Below are 17,864 nucleotides of genomic sequence, written 5' to 3' on the forward strand. Positions count from 1 at the left end.
TTGCATCTCACAACAGAACTTTCTGTTTGTTCCTTACAACAAAAAATTATCACTTTCTTTCTTCAGTAAATGCTTGTTCAATTAATTTTAGTGGGCCAGTATTATGATTACTTATCTTGGTTTTATAGCTGTGCTTTAGTTCTTGCATACATTTGCATCTATATACTTCTTAAGCTACTCGTGCTGTGTGTCAGAATACATTTAATGTGCCATTAATATTTCTTTCCTTTTCTGTTCCATTCATGGATGCAGCCCAGGAAGACCTGTCAGTAAGATTGGACATGTCCTCAAATGTCTGGGTGTGTGTTTTCGGTGTCAGGTTAAAACTGTAAGCTGGACAGGGACTGGACCCAGAGATCGATCATTGTCTTTCGCAGGTAAGTGCTCTAGGGATTGAGTTATCCAAGTATGACTCACAACCCACACCCACTGCTTTACTTCCACCGGTATCTCACATCCAATCTTCCAACTTCACATAAATTTTGCTGCATACCTTGTGGGCCTAGCACCCCTGTAAGAAAGTATATTGTAGAGACACGGCTTAGCCATAGCCTGGGGGAATATGTCCAGAATGAATGTTAGTCCCTCAAGACGTGCAGGAGAACTTCACTGAAGTTGGGGAGGTAGGAGAGGAGATATTGGTGGAAATACAGCTGTGAGGCCAGACAATGAGTCAAGCTTGGATAGCTCGATCAGTAGAGTACTTGCCCGCAAAAGGCAAAGATCCCAGTTCTGAGCTAATATGTTGTTTGACTCATTGTGGAATTGGCATTTTTAGTTAATTTTATATTCATTTGTCAATATGTCAGTTCAGCACTCATGTGACAGTTCAGTTGATCTCAAGTAAAATATTTCTCTGTGTGGCAATCGGAAGACAAAATTCGCTAGACTGGCCTTCTCTTCATCGTTCTGTGTTGGTGCCATTGTGATGACTACTTTGTAGATGACTTTGATCTGTTCACTTGTTTTAGGTAAGACCAAAACTAGCCATTTTCATGGGATTAGCAAACAGAAGTTAATTTTAAAGTTCTGTGAATGATATGTGCTTTGTTCTCCTTATACTTATTTGGCTTCATGAAGTAGTCTCATAAAGCAATTGTGATAGCAGTAGGTATTTTCAACTGTAATTTTGTCACAAATTGCACAAAAAAAATCTTGTAAAGAAGTATATACATTGAAATTAGTGAAAATTGTAATGCCCAGAAAGAATGGGCAAAATGAATCCAGACTCAGATGAGGTGTAGAACAATGTACCAGCAGATTCCAGATAGTTGCCCCACATAGTCTCACACCACACACTACCAGCAGATTCCAGATAGGTGCCTCACATAGTCTCACACCACACACTGTCAAGAGACCAGAAAATTTAGGGTTTAGTCAAAGGACAGGTGTTAATCAAAGTGCGCCTAAGGAAGGAAGCATCAGCATAGATGCTGAAGGGTGCCGTTACCAGCATGTGATAATCATATGTACCAGAATGAACATGTACTAAATTACATCCAAAACATTCACTGTATTTCACACAGAAATTGAGGGGAAGAATGCAAGCTGTTAGAACTATTTGAAATACTTTTCCACAAAATATTTTTTCCAAATACATTTTAAATAAACGAACTGGATTGAACAATCTCAGGTTTTTCAGTACCCATACAAAAATTTATTCCTAAAAAGCCTTTTTTGATATAGAAGCTGCAGTATGTGTGAGACTGGTTGAACATGGTCAATGTATGAGTGTGCAACCATCACTATAATGCTTGATACCCGTCTGTTCCACCAGCAAAGAATGGGATCTATGTTTTTGTGTTGCAGTACAGCATTGTCACATTTAGTGGCTGTTGCGTGTAGTAGGAAAGAATCTAGCTTTTCAAAAGTGGTAAAGTATCAAATTGTAGGAATGAGCCAACCAACCTAAACTCAGTAAAATTTCTATTTTACAGCATGCGTTAGAAGGTAGATATAATGGTACTGAATGCACATTGCATCTGTCTTTTGGTCAGATTAGCTGATAAACTGATATCTACCGTTTTGTCTTGATACCACATCCTGTTAAAACGTTACATAAAAATCAATACTCCTCAAGCATCACAAACTCATGGGTCTAGTTGGCACAAGAACAATTGTCGTAGTAGGATGACTTACTTAGAGGTGCGCTAAAATTAATTCTTGACTGGTGAGACAGGAGAGGAAATAAAGAAATGCCACTACTGTATTACCGGCTTAACAGAAGGGTGTTTTCCCTCAACCCAAGCCATTCTCTCTTCTGTTGACTCATGGTCTGATGCCTCAACAATGATGTGACTGCATGTAGACACACAGCAAATTGTGTTATGTTGTGGCTCTAGCAACATTCTTGAGCAGCTTTATTTGCAGCCTTATTTTCCTGGTATCCAGTAGAATACCACATTCATCCCCCTGTGTCTGTGGACAGGTTAGTGGCTCAGAGCACTATGGGACTTAACATCTGAGGTCATCAGTCCCCTAGAACTTAGAACTACTTAAACCTAACTAAACTAAGGACATCACACACATCCATGCCCGAGGTAGGATTCGAACCTGCGACCGTAGCGGTCACGCGGTTCCAAACTGACGCACTTAGAACCACGCGGCCACACCGGCCGGCTGTGGACAGGTAAAGGAGCCCATTTGGACTTGCTTACATGTGGGATACTTTGAGGCAGGCTTTGCCGGTTGGAACAAGTACCAGTGCTCTCAAGGTGACATAAAAATCTACATCAAACACTGTGAATTCATTAAGAAACTCCTAAGGACACTCAGGAGATACTTTTGAACAGCCAGTTGCTTTAATATAGTATGTTTATTGTCATGTGCATTTCATCCTTTTCATGGGCAATCTCATATTGGGGATTAAAAGAGCTTCATGTGCCAATACAATAGGATTCTGCTGCTGTTGTCATTTGCAATAAAACACATCTGAAATCTTTGTCATGTTTTATGTAAAACCAACTGTTGCAAATGACCTTAATCAAGGACATATATAGACCAAGCAGCTTGTGCTGTATTCAGGTCTAATATCGTAGAATTTAATCGTGCTTGTAGAGTTGGTTTTTCAAGAATATTATTGAACTCTATTTTGACTGGGTGGCAGGAGAGGGAATAAGGGGACTGAGAACCTCCAGTAATATAAGTTTTTATTTAAACATACTGGCAGATATCAGTGAAGTACAGTAATATGATGCTGCACAGATGTAGAGGGGGCCTGGTCTAGATAGTGGGCATGTCAGTACTGGGATTTTTTTCCAGTGATGGGATATTTAAGGGTGTGCCCCAGATTAATCTTTGAGGCCCTTGGCTGATCGTGACAGTCATGAGATGATGATAATTTTGATGTCAGAACGTAGTCCGAGGAACAACGTGTAGGTGATAATTCACATAATTGCTGGTCAGAAGCTGGTGCCAGAGAGCATCTTTAGCCTGGCTCTGACACTCCAGGCAGCAGCCAGTAGTAGTTAATGCATGATTTCTCTCCCATGCTCCCCACTGGCTACCCACAGAGGTGCATAGTGAGAAGAAACAACCATTGTTAGAGTGACAATCCTACTTGGCACCTAGGCCACAATGAATTGTACTTTAACATTAAAGGAGAATATTAAAACAGAAAATTAAAATAAAGTAAAAAATGTCAATTACCAATTAGACTGGTTATGTAACCAGCACAATATTTTGCTCTCACAGTGCCCAGTGACAGTCAAGATAACTCAGTGTGTTATGTGCCTTCAACCCATATGTGTACTGCTGTGCCTGATGCAGCAGCCCAGCAAATGCTCTTAGGCTTTAGGCAACCAAGATGAAGGAAGCTTGGTGGTGGTGGTGGTGGTGGTGGTGGTGGTGGTGGTAGTAGTAGTAGTAGTAGTAGTAGTAGTACTTGTGTGCTGCTTTTGGAAACCTGTTTCATAAAGTGCAGCTTGTTCACAAGTATTGTACAAAAAATGTTTTTTTTTTTTTTTTTTTTTTTTTCCAACAGGCAAGTACTGCGAATTTCATCAGCTGTACCGAGCAGGCGACTTCAGAGAGGCTGCAACACTCTTGGTTTCTATTATGATATCAAAGCTTGCTCCAAAATAGTAAGTATTTTTGCTCTTGGTGTCTGCACAAGTATAAAACACTTTACTAATGACTGATCTACCCCCACCCCTCCCTATCCCAATTTCCACTATACAATTACACTACTTACCTTTATCTCACTTGCCATAATTCCATAAATAGTTGGCTGAAGCACTCATCATCAGGTGATGTTGCTGTAGCTGCAGAGGTTTCTTTCTTTTCTTTTTTCCTTTGTATGTGTTTGTGTGGGGGAGGGGGGGGGGGGGCTGCACACGCGCACGCGTGTGCATATTTGAGGGATAAGAAGGTGAAGGTGACATGTATAAGTCCTGAATTATAGTGGAGCAGTGCAACAGAGTAGCTGTGCATCGGGCAGTTGCCACAGCAATGCTTCATGCCCAGGTATAGTGGGAACATGGAGCAGTGTAGCAACTACCAGGCTTGCTTCACTGGTTGGACAGCAAATGCACAAGCCAGCCAATCTAAAATCTTTCTCAAACTATTTTAGAGAAACTACTCAGTAAAAAAAATTGATTTTCATGATTTATTTGTCAACTTCATGAGGAAATGATTGTTATTTCTTAATTCGTCAGGATTATTGTGATGCTGCAAAATTAATTAAACTACTGCAAGAAAAATGAATAGACAATGAAAACTAGAGGTAGCTATGCCTTTGTATTTGATACATATTAGGTCATACGTTTCTGTGTACTAAATGTGGTTAATTTATTGAACTATTTTTTAAACTGGGGGTGGGATCTGTAACTCGCTCCATTCTGGGGAAAATGGATTGCATATAGTGTACTGTGTTCTGCTCTCGTGCCCAGAGGATAAAGTGAAAGTGAAATATTCATAACCCCCATGTATCCCAAACGGTGTAAGATATTGAAACAAGATTTTGGCAATTGATAGCACACAAAGAGGAGAGTAGGTTGCCGTATTGTTACTGTGCATAACTTCCTCACCGAGCATGATAAAATATTGCAATAATGTGATTTTTTTTAAGAGTCAACTGTGAATGGTGAAACAAAAATTTTATATAGGTTCCTAGAAACCAGAAGTGGGATCCACAACCATTTTAAGAATTCTAGAGTCAACTACGAAAGTGTTGTGGGCTTACCTGCAACCACTCCGCTTGAAAGTACCTTCTGAAGATCATTTTCTAGAAGATCATTTTCGAAATTTTGTAAATGATTTATATAACATACATAACTTTTCAAAAGCAGTCTGTGGTGTTGACAGATAACAAAATTGTCTAAAATGCCCAGAAAATTCTGGTACAATGTTTTAGTCGTAAACATTTTCATTCAATAGTACTAAAAGTAATGGCAAATCCTCATGGGAAATTCATCATAATCTATGTTGGGTGATAGGGGAAGGAAAGTGAAAGTGGTGCCAGTCTCTCCATTACCAAAGACAGCAGTTGTATTGCCTTTCGTATTCATTGCGAACATGGTGGATCCATTATTGAGACATTCTATCAAATACTGTAGTCAGTGTGTTTTAGATCCACGGAAAGAATATTTCAACAGACACTTAATCCTACCATGACAATTAATTTGTCCCCAGGAGCCTCGCAGTTCTTTCATGAGTTTGTGCGTGGCATACAAAGGATCCCGAGCTATTGCAACCCATTCTTCCTTCCCTGGCTGCATTTCCTTCACTATGCCCATCCCTCCGCATCCTCGCTCCTTCTCTGCTGCCCTCTCCTGTCCCTCTCTCGGTTTTCTGATTTATGTCAACCTGGCTATCCACATGGTTCCCAGTATTCCTTGCAATTTTGTTCCTCTTGGCTGTTCTTTCATCCTTTTATTGCATTTTGGTCCCCCCTTGGGATTTGACCTCCACTTCTAAATTATCTGTATTTAGTGTTAGCTATCTGGGGAAGAACTCCCTCCCTAGTGTCTACGGCATGTATTCCTCTGCCCCCCTTTCTTCACCTCTTCCATCCCCAGCGTAGCCCCCCTCCACACTGCTGTGTCATGAGCACGTGTAGCCAGTCCCTGTGGTGGGACTGTTATGTACCCACCTTGTGTAGCCCCCTGACAACACAGAGTTCACACTATTGATACCTGAGCAGTTGCCTCCCCATGTATGCCAGGGAGTGGTTGCTTGTCATCCTGGAGCATCAGAACGCCCGGCAACGGCTGCTGTGCCAAGTAGCCCTTGCTGTGACTGTGTAGTGCCCCTGACTGGAGTGGGTGGTATCAGGGTGGATGGTTGGCATATCAAGCTCCAAAAATCTCGCCATTCTCAATTCTCATTGTATGCTGCTTCGTATGACCCTGCAGCCGTCCCTTCCTTGGCTACACCCTGGGAGGAGGGCCAGGCTCTCCATCTTGAGATGAAATACTTTACCCACTACCTGGTCTGTACTAGGACAGATGAGAACATAGTCACCGCCACAAAGCCATTATTTTTTGTGGAGAATATCAAGGACAAGTTTGGAAAAGTTGGGTCTCTCGGTAAGATGAGGTCGGCTCCCTGTTGATTAAAGCTGCTTCTGCTGCTCAACCTGCAGCTCTTCATACTTGCGATAGTCTTGACAATGTCCTGCTACCCCTTATCAGCCACTGAATATGGTCCAAGGGTGATTTTTTTCATTGGGACGTCATCTGAAATGACACACCATTTACTTTGTTTGACATATGCAGAAGGGTCATATAGACAGCTGTGTCAGTACCAGCACCTTCATTCAGGCTTTCAAGGGATATACCCTCCCAGAGAAGGTCAGTCATGTGTTACCAATATGATATGAAGCCATATGTTCCGCCACGTGAGAGGTGCTTTTGGTGCTTGCATTTTGGGCATATGTCTCCCCAATGTACAGCGGTCCGCCATCTGTGTGTGTAAGCTGTTGTGACCGCCACTCTCCATACTCGCCAGACTGTCCAGCTTGCAAGAGAAAAAGAAGATTGAGGAGTGCAAGTCCCTGGATTGCTGAGGCTCACCAAAAATATGAACGACTTCGATTTCTTTTACTTCTGCTTCTGTTACATACTTTCCCTCTCGTACCTCTTTCTTACCCCAGCTCCACTCCCTCTCCCCCGTCCCCTGTGGATCCCACGCCCTCCCCTCAGGGTGCCATGCCCCTTACCTGGCCGAAGAAGTGCCCTCCGCCTTAAGCAACCATCAGTGATGGGGGCCATGCAGGACCCTCCCCCCCCCTCCCCCTCCCCCTCATTTTATCCTGGTACTTTTCTCCAGCAGAAATGACGAGATGAAGAAACACTCCTCTGTTTGAACCCCCCACCAAGCTGAATCCTATATTGAACCCTTCATTGAATGGGAATTCTTGCAGGCTCTTACCTCTTCACATGACACATCCTCAGGCCCAGATCCCATCCACAACCAGATGATCCAACACTTGGACATTACCCAGAAGCAACATCTACTCAGGGTCTTCAACTACACGTGGCTCATGGGTGCCTTCCCCCCACAATGGCGAGACAGCATAGTTATCCCCACCCTCAAGCCTGGTAAGAACCCAACATCTCTCAACAGCTACTTCCCGATTAGCCTTACCAACGTACTTTGTAAACTGCTCAAGAGGGTGTTTAGGGTCCAGTTATGTTGGGTACTCTAATCTAAGGGCCTTTTGTCCCCACATCAGTGTAGCTTCTGGGAAGGACACTCTCCAACTGCCCATTTACTCACATTGGAAATAGCAATCCTACAGGCCTGTACTAACTGCCGGCTCCTTGTCACGCTCTTCTTTGACCTACATAAGGCATACGATATGGCTTGACATCATCACGTGTTAGTTACCATCTTTGATGGGGGCTTTCACGGCCCCCTTTAGATTTTTATCCATGAGTTTTTATCCCACCAGCTCCTCGGGGCTCGAGTTGGTATTTCATTCAGCATCCCTAGATCCAGGAGTACAGTACCACACAGGATTCTGTGTTAAGTGTCACACTCTTCCTCATCACCATCAATGGACTTGTAACCTCTGTTGGGCACTGATTACCCCAGCGTTGCATGTCGACGATTTTTACATCTGGTGCAGCACCCAGTCAGTAGCATCTGCTGAATGCCAGCTATGGGGTGCCATCCAGTGGGCCTCTGCATGGCCCCTCTCCCATGTCTTCCAGTTTTCTTCCTCAAAAATGTGGGTTATACATTTTTGCTGTCAACCCACAGTACATCCCAATCCAGAACTTTATTTAGGCAACCAGCAGCTAGATGATGCAGCACAATATTGTTTCTTGGGCTGTATTTTAGTAAAAGATGACGTGGCTGCCCCATAATCATCATCTGAAAACTACTGGATGTGGAAGTTCAGTGCTCTCTACCTCCTGGCCCACATATCTTGAGCTACAGACCATACTAATCTTCTCCAAATTTATCATGCTGTGGTTTTGCCCAGACTAGATTACGGTTGTCAGGTTTATGGCTCAGCAGCTCCTTGCACTCTGAAACTACTTAACTTGGTTTGTCATTATGGGATGAGTCTGGCTATTGGTGCTTTCGCACCAGTCCTGTCAACAGTCTCCTTGCAGGAGTGGGGATTCCCCCTCTACAAATACGATTGAGCCAACTCCTGGTTTCTTACGCAATCACCATTCTAAGATTCCCTGACAATCCCTTGTACCCCATCATCTTTGCAAATGAGGGATGTCTCCCTCATGATACTCGCCATCTGGTGGGATTGCCGGTTGGAATGCGTCTCACTTCCTTCTGTCGGGTCTCCATATCCACTCACTGGAAGATGCCCATGTATTATCTCTCCCTCAGATGGTGCCTTGACCACGAATTAGCACCAACCTGTTCCAGTTCATAAGGTCTCTGTTGCCCCTGTGATATTCCGGCAACTTTTATGTTCCATCCTTGAAGAATTCCAGGGTGCCGCCATCTACTACACTGATGGTTCTAAAACAATAGATAAGATGGGACATGCTTTTACGCCTCCTATTGGGATGGAACACCATTTACTGCCGGGGTCATGTAATGTGTTCGCAGCAGAGCTGCAAGCCACTAACTGGGCCCTCCATTTTCTTACTCAGGCCTCCCTCCATGGTGTTTTAATATGTACCGGCGCAATGAGCAGCTACGGGCAATAGACCAATGCTACTCTCGTCACCCTTTGATCATTGCTATCCGTGATGACCTCTCTGCCCTTGGCTGTGCTGCCTGCTCTATTGTCTGCCTCTTGAGTCCCAAGGCATGAGGGCATCTGAGGAGGCATGGGGCATCTGAGGGAAAGAACTGGCTGACTGTTTGGCTAGATAGGCAGTTACTTACCCCCCTTACCCCCCCCCCCCCCCAAATTCCCTTTCATGATTCCAGGTGCAGATATAAGGATACGCACAAAATCTCTCTGTGTCCAAAAGTAGACATTTGGTGCACTACTCTTCTCAGTAATAAACTGTGCACAATCGAGGAGACTTCTATGGCTTGGCGCTCTTTCTTCTGCTGCTCTCAGGAGTAGTCCACTGTCCTATGCTGTCTATGTATTGATCATACCAGGCACCCACATTGTTTTCTCTAGAGTAATGAACCACCCCCACTGTGTGCTTGTGGAAGCAGACTGACAGCATCCCATATATTGGTGGAATGTCCCCTTCTTTTGCCCCTCATACTAAGTATGGTCTTCCAGATTCCTAGTCTTCAGTATTAGCAGACAATTCACAGATGGTTCAACTTATCCTCAGTTTCCTATGTGAAAGAGGTTTTTATTTTCAGATACAAGGTTTTGCTTAATTCCTTGAGCAGGGGTAGAGTGGTCTTAGTTCGGGCCTCTCTTCATTTTTTTCTAGGTCTGGGATCCATAACCATTCCCCTGTGCAAAGACCGCTCTTTTATCCGTCTGGTTTTCCAGTATTTAGATTTGACCTGGCATTTTATGCTTTCTACTGTGTCTGTTTTAACTTCCTCACTTTATAAGTTGAATGCTCTGACTGGATCAGTCCACTTCTAGCGGAACCTCACTCTTACGCAAGGAACTTTGGAATCTCAGGAATGATGAGCTTGCTGTTTAGTCCCATAACCACCTCAATCTATCAATCAATGACAATTAATTGAATGTACTTTTAGAAAATGAGTGCATAGTATAGCATATTTTGGAAGCCAACAGAAATGTCAGCAGAATTTACTGATGATATAGTGAAATTTGCATGTTCTCCACAATATTCATTGACCTAGAAGGACCCCGAATGTTGTTGAGCAACATACTGTAGAAATACAGCATTCTGCGCAAGGCTCTTAGCAGACTGGACAGAGCTTCACATGAAGCTTTCAGAATGAAACAGTTTTGAAAACTTTTCACATACTAAAACATGATTTTCCTGTGTTTGTCAGCTATGCTACTTAAACTTTTATCATCACCTCTTGTTTTAAGACAGTGAAAGAAATAAGGTATTAAGGAAATTTATTCTGTATTTGCTTGTAATTATGCTGTCAGCTTGTCAGATAATTTGTCCAAAATGAATGAGTTGTGATGATAGCTGTTGCATTGGTCCCACAAAAGATGCAGAGTAAAAACAGCTGCTGTCAAGGTTTCCACTGATGCCATTTTCTCAACAGTACAACAAAAGAAACACAAGTGCCAGCACACTGCTACCCCAGTGACAGCTGACTGTTGTTGGTGTTGCTCAAATGCAGGCAGAGTCACTCAAACACTCTGGCTACTGCTTTCAGAAGCACCCATGTTCGATTCACTCAGTGCCGCTCTGCTCCATGCCACTCTACATGTAGTGCCACTATAATCACGTGTACTGACCAGCACTGGTTTGTTTTGTCAGCACTGCTCTGCTCACCATTCCATGTCACTCCACAATAACAGCAGCCTAAGATAGTCATGAAGACTAACATAATTTGGTTGACTTGTGACTTATTTTTCTGCCTTGCAAGTCAGAGTTTTGATGGAAAACAGACTGTTTAGATTTTTATAATTGAATGTAAGTGTGTATCTTTGGTAAAACTTAATATACACTGAGCACATAAAGTATGTAATTTAACCCAAAACACCATCAGCAAGTTGAGTTCTTATAACATTTGCAGAGGTATTAACACACAACATATAATTTTGGTTTACTTCCATACATTTGGGGTAATTCAGGCAAACAAATAGATTCCCATGATCAGGCAGTATGTTCCTGTACCATCAGAAAGTGACAGATGATGGCAGATCTTCCTGAATGCCTGAACACTGTGTTATTGTAAAGTGGATTGCACCTTTTACGTGGTATCCAACATCTTCATACCCTGCCACTGCTATGTATCATGACCTTTCAGTACAGACCACTATCTTCCATGCTTCGGGTGCCCATAGTTCTCTCTGTGCTGCAAGTCGTACACTTCTGGGTGAAATGGTAGTGATGTTTGGGTTCTGGATGGTACATTTGCTGTTGTCCAGCATGTAATTGACAAGTAATTTACTGCACCTTGGATTGTCTACCTGCTGTTGAAAAGAAAGTAGTTGAAAATGACTGCTGTCATAAACAATTTATTGCCCATGGCATTTTACAATAACAGCATCTGTTTTCCCCAAATCAAGGTTTTCGTTGTACGTTCTTTGCATAGTAACAATGTGAGAAGCTCAGTGCGTGTTGCATGGACTCTGAAATGAAATCCACATGAACATGAGCTAGCTGTAACCAGATATACTTACATTAAACAACTTTGCCCATCCCGCATTTGATGTTGTTGTTGTTGTTGTTATCTTCAGTCCTGAGACTGGTTTGATGCAGCTCTCCATGCTACTCTATCCTGTGCAAGCTTCTTTATCTCCCAGTACCTACTGCAGCCTACATCCTTCTGAATCTGCTTAGTGTATTCATCTCCTGGTCTCCCTCTACTATTTTTACCCTCCACGCTGCCCTCCAGTACTAAATTGGTAATCCCTTGATGCCTCAGAACATGTCCTACCAACCGATCCCTTCTTCTAGTCCAGTTGTGCCACAAACTCCTCTTCTCCCAAATTCTTTTCAATGCCTCCTCATTAGTTATGTGATCTACCCATCTAATCTTCAGCATTCTTCTGTAGCACCACATTTCGAAAGTTTCTATTCTCTTCTTGTCTAAACTATTTACCGTCCATGTTTCACTTCCATACATGGCTACACTCCATACAAATACTTTCAGAAACGACTTCCTGACACTTAAATCAATACTCGATGTTAACAAATTTCTCTTCAGAAACGCTTTCCTTGCCATTGCCAGTCTACATTTTACACCCTCTCTGCTTTGACCATCACCAGTAATTTTGCTCCTCAAATAACAAAACTCATTTACTTCTTTAAGTGTCTCATTTCCTAATCTAATTCCCTCAGCATCACCCGATTTAATTCGACTACATTCCATTATCCTCATTTTGCTTTTGTTGATGTTCAACTTATACCCTCCTTTCAAGACACTGTCCATTCCGTTCAACTGCTTTTCCAAGTCCTTTGCTGCCTCTGACGGAATTAAAATGTCATCGGCGAACCTTAAAGTTTTTATTTCTTCTCCGTGGATTTTAATGCCTACTCTGAACTTTTCTTTTGTTTCCTTTACTGCTTGCTCAATATACAGATTGAATAGCATCGGGGAGAGGCTACAACCCTGTCTCACTCCCTTCGCAATCTCTGCTTGCCTTTCGTACACCTCGACTCTTATAACTGCCATCTGCTTTCTATACAAATTGTAAATAGCCTTTCGCTCCCTGTATTTGACCCCTGCCACCTTCAGAATTTGAAAGAGATTATTCCAGTCTACATTGTCAAAAGCTTTCTCTAAGTCTACAAATGCTAGAAACATAGGTTTGCCTTTCCTTAATCTTTCTTCTATGGTAAGTCATAGGGTCAGTATTGCCTCACATGTTCCAACATTTCTACGGAATCCAAACTGATCTTCCCCGAGGTCGACTTCTACCAGTTTTTCTATTCGTCTGTAAAGAATTCGTGTTAGTATTTTGCAGCTGTGACTTATTAAACTGATAGTTTGGTAATTTTCACATCTGTCAACACATGCTCTCTTTGGGATTGGAATTATTATATTCTTCTTGAAGTCTGAGGAAATTTCGCCTGTCTCATACATCTTGCACACCAGATGGTAGAGTTTTGTCAGGAATGGCTCTCCCAAGCCTGTCAGTAGTTCTAATGGAATGTTGTCTATTCCTGGGACCTTGTTTCGACTCAGGTCTTTCAGTGCTCTGTCAAACTCTTCACGCAGTATCATATCTCGCATTTCATCTTCATCTACATCTTCTTCCATTTCCATAATATTGCTCTGAAGTACATCGTCCTTGTATAGACCCTCTATATACTCCTTCCACCTTTCTGCTTTCCCTTCTTTGATTAGAACTGGGTTTCCATCTGAGATCTTGTTATTCATGCAAGTGGTTCTCCTTTCTCCAAAGGTCTCTTTAATTTTCCTGTAGGCAGTATCTATCTTACCCCTCGTGAGATAAGCATCTACATCCTTAAATTTCTCCTCTAGCCATCCCTGCTTAGCCATTTTGCACTTCCTGTCGATCTCATTTTTGAGACTTTTGTATTCCTTTTTGCCTGTTTCATTTACTGCATTTTGTATTTTCTCCTTTTATCAATTAAATTCAGTATCTCTTCTGTTACCCAAGGATTTCTACTAGCCCTCGTCTTTTTACCTACTTGATCCTCTGCTGCCTTCACTACTTCGTCCCTCAAAGCTACCCATTCTTATTCTACTGTATTTCTTTCCCCCATTCCTGTCAATCGTTCCCTTACGCTCTCCCTGAAATTCTCTACAACCTCTCGTTCTTTCAGTTTATCCAGGTCCCACCTCCTTAAATTCCCACCTTTTTGCAGTTTCTTCAGTTTTAGTCTACAGTTCATAACCAATAGATTGTGGTCAAAGTCCACATCTGCCTCTGGAAATGTCTTAAAATTTAAAACCTGGTTCCCAAATCTCTGTCTTACCATTATATAATCTATCTGAGACCTTGTAGTATCTCCAGGGTTCTTCCATGTATACAACCTTCTTTCATGATTCTTGAACCAAGTGTAGCTATGATTAAGTTATGCTCTGTGCTAAATTCTATCAGGCAGCTTTCTCTTTCATTTCTTAGCCGTAATCCATATTCACCTGCTATGTTTCCTTCTCTTCCTTTTCCTACTGTTGAATTCCAGTCACTCATGACTATTAAATTTTCATCTCCCTTCACTATCTGAATAATTTATTTTATCTCATCTTACATTTCATCGCTTTCATCATCATCTGCAGAGCTAGTTGGCATATAAACTTGTACTACTGTAGTAGGCGTGGGCTTCGTGTTTATCTTGGCCACAATAATGTGTTCACTATGCTGTTTGTAGTAGCTTACCCGCACTCCTATTTTTTTATTCATTATTAAACCTACTCCTGCATTACCCCTATTTGATTTTTTATTTATAACCCTGTATTCACCTGACCAAAAGTCTTTTTCCTCCTGCCACCAAACTTCACTAACTCCCACTACATCTAACTTTAAGCTATCCATTTCCCTTTTTAAATTTTCTAACCTACCTGCCTGATTAAGGGATCTGACATTCCATGCTCCAATGCGTAGAATGCCAGTTTTCTTTCTCATGATTTCGACGTCCTCCTGAGTAGTCCCCACCCGGAGATCCGAATGGGGGGAACTATTTTACCTCCGGAATATTTTACCCAAGAGGATGCCATCATCATGTAATCATACAGTAAAGCTGCATGCCCTCAGGAAAAATTACGGCTGTAGTTTCCCCTTGCTGTCAGCCGTTCGCAGTACCACAACAGCAAGGCCGTTTTGGTTAGCGTTACAAGGCCACATCAGTCAGTCATCCAGACTGTTGCCCCTGCAACTACTGAAAAGGCTGCTGCCCCTCTTCAGGTACCACACGTTTGTCTGACCTCTCAACAGATACCCTTCCGTTGTGGTTGCACCTATGGTACAGCTATCTGTATCGTTGAGGCACGCGAGCCTCCCCACCAACAGCAAGGTCCGTAGTTCATAGGGGGGGCCGCACTTGATATCACGCTGAAAGCTGCTGTGAGGTATTAAGATACTCCAGCTACATGTCATGCTGAAAGATTCCGTAAGCCATCACAACAGGAGCACAGCAATCTTTAATTTAGTTGCTGATGAATGTTTCAGTTCATAACTATACATTAGGTGTAAATATGGGGAAAATGATTTACAGTTGTATGGGGAAAATAATTTATTGTTGTGTAATACATTCCACAGTAAACGTGAGCATACATTTGGGGAGAAAATTGTGGTGCACTTATGCAAAAAAAAGTCTTTTGGTGGAGGTAGGGAATGTCACCTGGAATCTCTGAGTGTCAGCCGTCCCCTTGGAGGGCAGATGAGCAGATGGAGGTAGGTTACCCCTCACCCTTGGTGTGAGAAACTGTTCCTGAAGGCAGATAAGCGACCAAGGCCACGTAGTGATGTGGAAAGCAACAGGAGACTATCACATGAAACATCAGTTTGGATATCCCATGTGTAGCAACAATGACAGTGTCTAATAATGTACTTATTTTTACTGATTGTGGGTTTCGGATAACAAGGTCCAGCAGGAGAAATGATGAGCTTCTCAGGTCATCATTCCACAAAATCCTTGCAGAGCAGGAGGAAGAAAATCAAAAAGAAGGAAAAGATAAATTTAACATTGGTTCATGGAATGCATGAACACAGTTAAATGTGGAAAAACTGGATGAAGTCAGACTATGACAGTGTCAGTGAGATAGGACTATTTGGGCTGAAAATGGTGACTTTAGATCAGATTATTTCAAAATAATTCACAGTGGAAGCCAAAAGTCAGGGAAAAATTGCACAGCTATTTTATTAAACAAAGAAATGGGTGCCACTTAATGAACACATACCATGTGAGTGAAGGATATCACAGTTAAAAGATAGCCCATTTGACATAACAAAAAACTGTAACAATGAAGAAATAGGAAACATTTGTGATTTCATTGGAGAATTCATGGAAATAATAAACACCAAAGGCAGTGTTAGTCTCATGGTAGATTTTAATGCATTAGGAGGCATATGAGAGAAACAAACGTATGCTAGTAAGTTCAGGTTGAGAAGAATGAACTCAAGAGATGAAAACTTATTGGAATTTTGGGAACATCATCAAAGGTTGTAACAGACACATGGTATGAAGCTCCAAAGAGTATATGCTACACATGGAAGACATCAGGCAGTAGTGGGAGATATAAGATGATTATATATAGGGTCATGAAAGGGAAGCAGCAGTTGAGAAGGGAATGAGACAGGCAACCCTGTCAGTTTTATTCAATTTGTACATTGAGCAAGCAGTAAGGGAAACAAAAAAAAACTTTGAGTTTTGGCAATGAAATTATAATTCTGTCAGACAGCAAAGCACTTGGAAGAACAATTGAAGGTAATGGACAGCATCTTGAAAACAGGATATAAGATGAACATCGGCAAAAACAAAACAAGAATAATGGAATGTTGACAAATTTAGTCCGGTTAATGCTGGGGGAATTAGATTAGGAAACAAGACACTTAAAAGTAGTAGATGAGTGCTGTTATGTGGGCAGCAAAGTAATTGGTAGTGGCCGAAGAAGAGAGGATATAAAAAGTTGACTGTCAATGGCAAGAAATGTGTTTGTGGAGAAGAGAAATTTGTTAACACTGTATATAGATTTAAATGTCAGGAAGTCTTTTCTGAAAGTTTTTGTCTGAAGCATAGCCATGTATGGAAGTGAAACATGTGTGATAAGCAGTTTAGACAAGAAGAGAATAGAAGCTTTTGAAATGCGGTATTACAGAGGAATACCGAAAATTAGGTGGGTAGATCATGTAACTAACGAGGAGGTACTGAATAGAACTGGTAAGAAAAGAAATTAGTGCCACAAACAGACTAGGAGGAGGAATCACTTGATAGGACTCATTTTGAGACATCAAGGAACTGGTGCCTATATAGGTAATGAGCATACATTTGTTGCAGCGAAGTGCAATATAAGATTTAAGCAGCATGAGCTGAAATATCCGAAGAAATGGGCAGTATATAAATTGAAGGACCCTGAGGTTGTGCAGGAATTAAACTATCCAACAGTGGAACAGACTAGAAAGAAAGAAGTTGAGAGGTTATCAAGTCAGATATAACAAATGCAGCCACTGATGTATTACTCTATGGGTGTGAAAATGTAGCTTATATTTCTGGCAAAATTAGCATCTATTTCTTTTTGTTTGTAAATGATTAGATGTTCAAATGTAAAAGGTTGTCACTCAGTGCCTGAAGACAAAGCTTTAGTGCACTGAAATTGACAGTGACGATGGGGAGCTCTTTGACTGGAAAAGTTTGCTTTTGCAGAAACTTCAGCAGGTTTTTATTTCTTTCCCCCCCACCCCCTCCTAAAATGTCCTTTTGTGGTTTTCTTCATTTGGCTCTATGTATGCTTTCTACAAGGGATTACATCGGTAATCGGCAGCATTTTCCCACCAATTAACCATGCTTCTCCAATGTGAAGTGTTCTCAACATTATTTTTGTTTTCCCACCAAATTTGAAAATAACAAAATTGGCAGAATGTTGATTTTGATCTTTCGTGACTATTCATAGCTGTCTGACCCATACTTGACAACGCTACAGATAAAACCAACAAGGCATAGAAGTAGAACCAAAAACTACTTTATTTGCATGTTAGCAGAAGACTTTTGACATGGTTGAATACACTGACGGGTTTTGTTTTCCAGTCCCTATAGTGTAGAGTGCAGACACTATAAAATGGCAGTGGGCCATGAGTGAAAACAAATAGGAATTGTAACTGCCAGAGGGGATGGTCAGAGGGATCACCATATGGAACAGGATTATTCTTTTCACTCATTTCAAAATAAGCTTAAAAAAGAGCT

The 17,864-nt window shown here is 41.7% G+C and overlaps 1 protein-coding gene across 2 annotated transcripts in view; it reads left to right on the forward strand.

The window, feature by feature from the left end:
- The window catches only part of LOC124777981 (nuclear pore complex protein Nup85), a 135,201-nt gene that overhangs the window by 103,402 nt on the left and 13,935 nt on the right, over positions 1 to 17,864 (forward strand). For both annotated transcript variants that reach the window (XM_047253548.1, XM_047253549.1), the window contains exon 11: positions 3,983 to 4,082. In XM_047253548.1, coding sequence (XP_047109504.1) covers positions 3,983 to 4,082 — 100 coding nt within the window. The remainder of the gene's footprint in view (positions 1 to 3,982; positions 4,083 to 17,864) is intronic.

Source organism: Schistocerca piceifrons, chromosome 2 (genome assembly GCF_021461385.2).
Source record: "Schistocerca piceifrons isolate TAMUIC-IGC-003096 chromosome 2, iqSchPice1.1, whole genome shotgun sequence".
In the NCBI taxonomy this organism is placed as follows: domain Eukaryota; kingdom Metazoa; phylum Arthropoda; class Insecta; order Orthoptera; family Acrididae; genus Schistocerca; species Schistocerca piceifrons.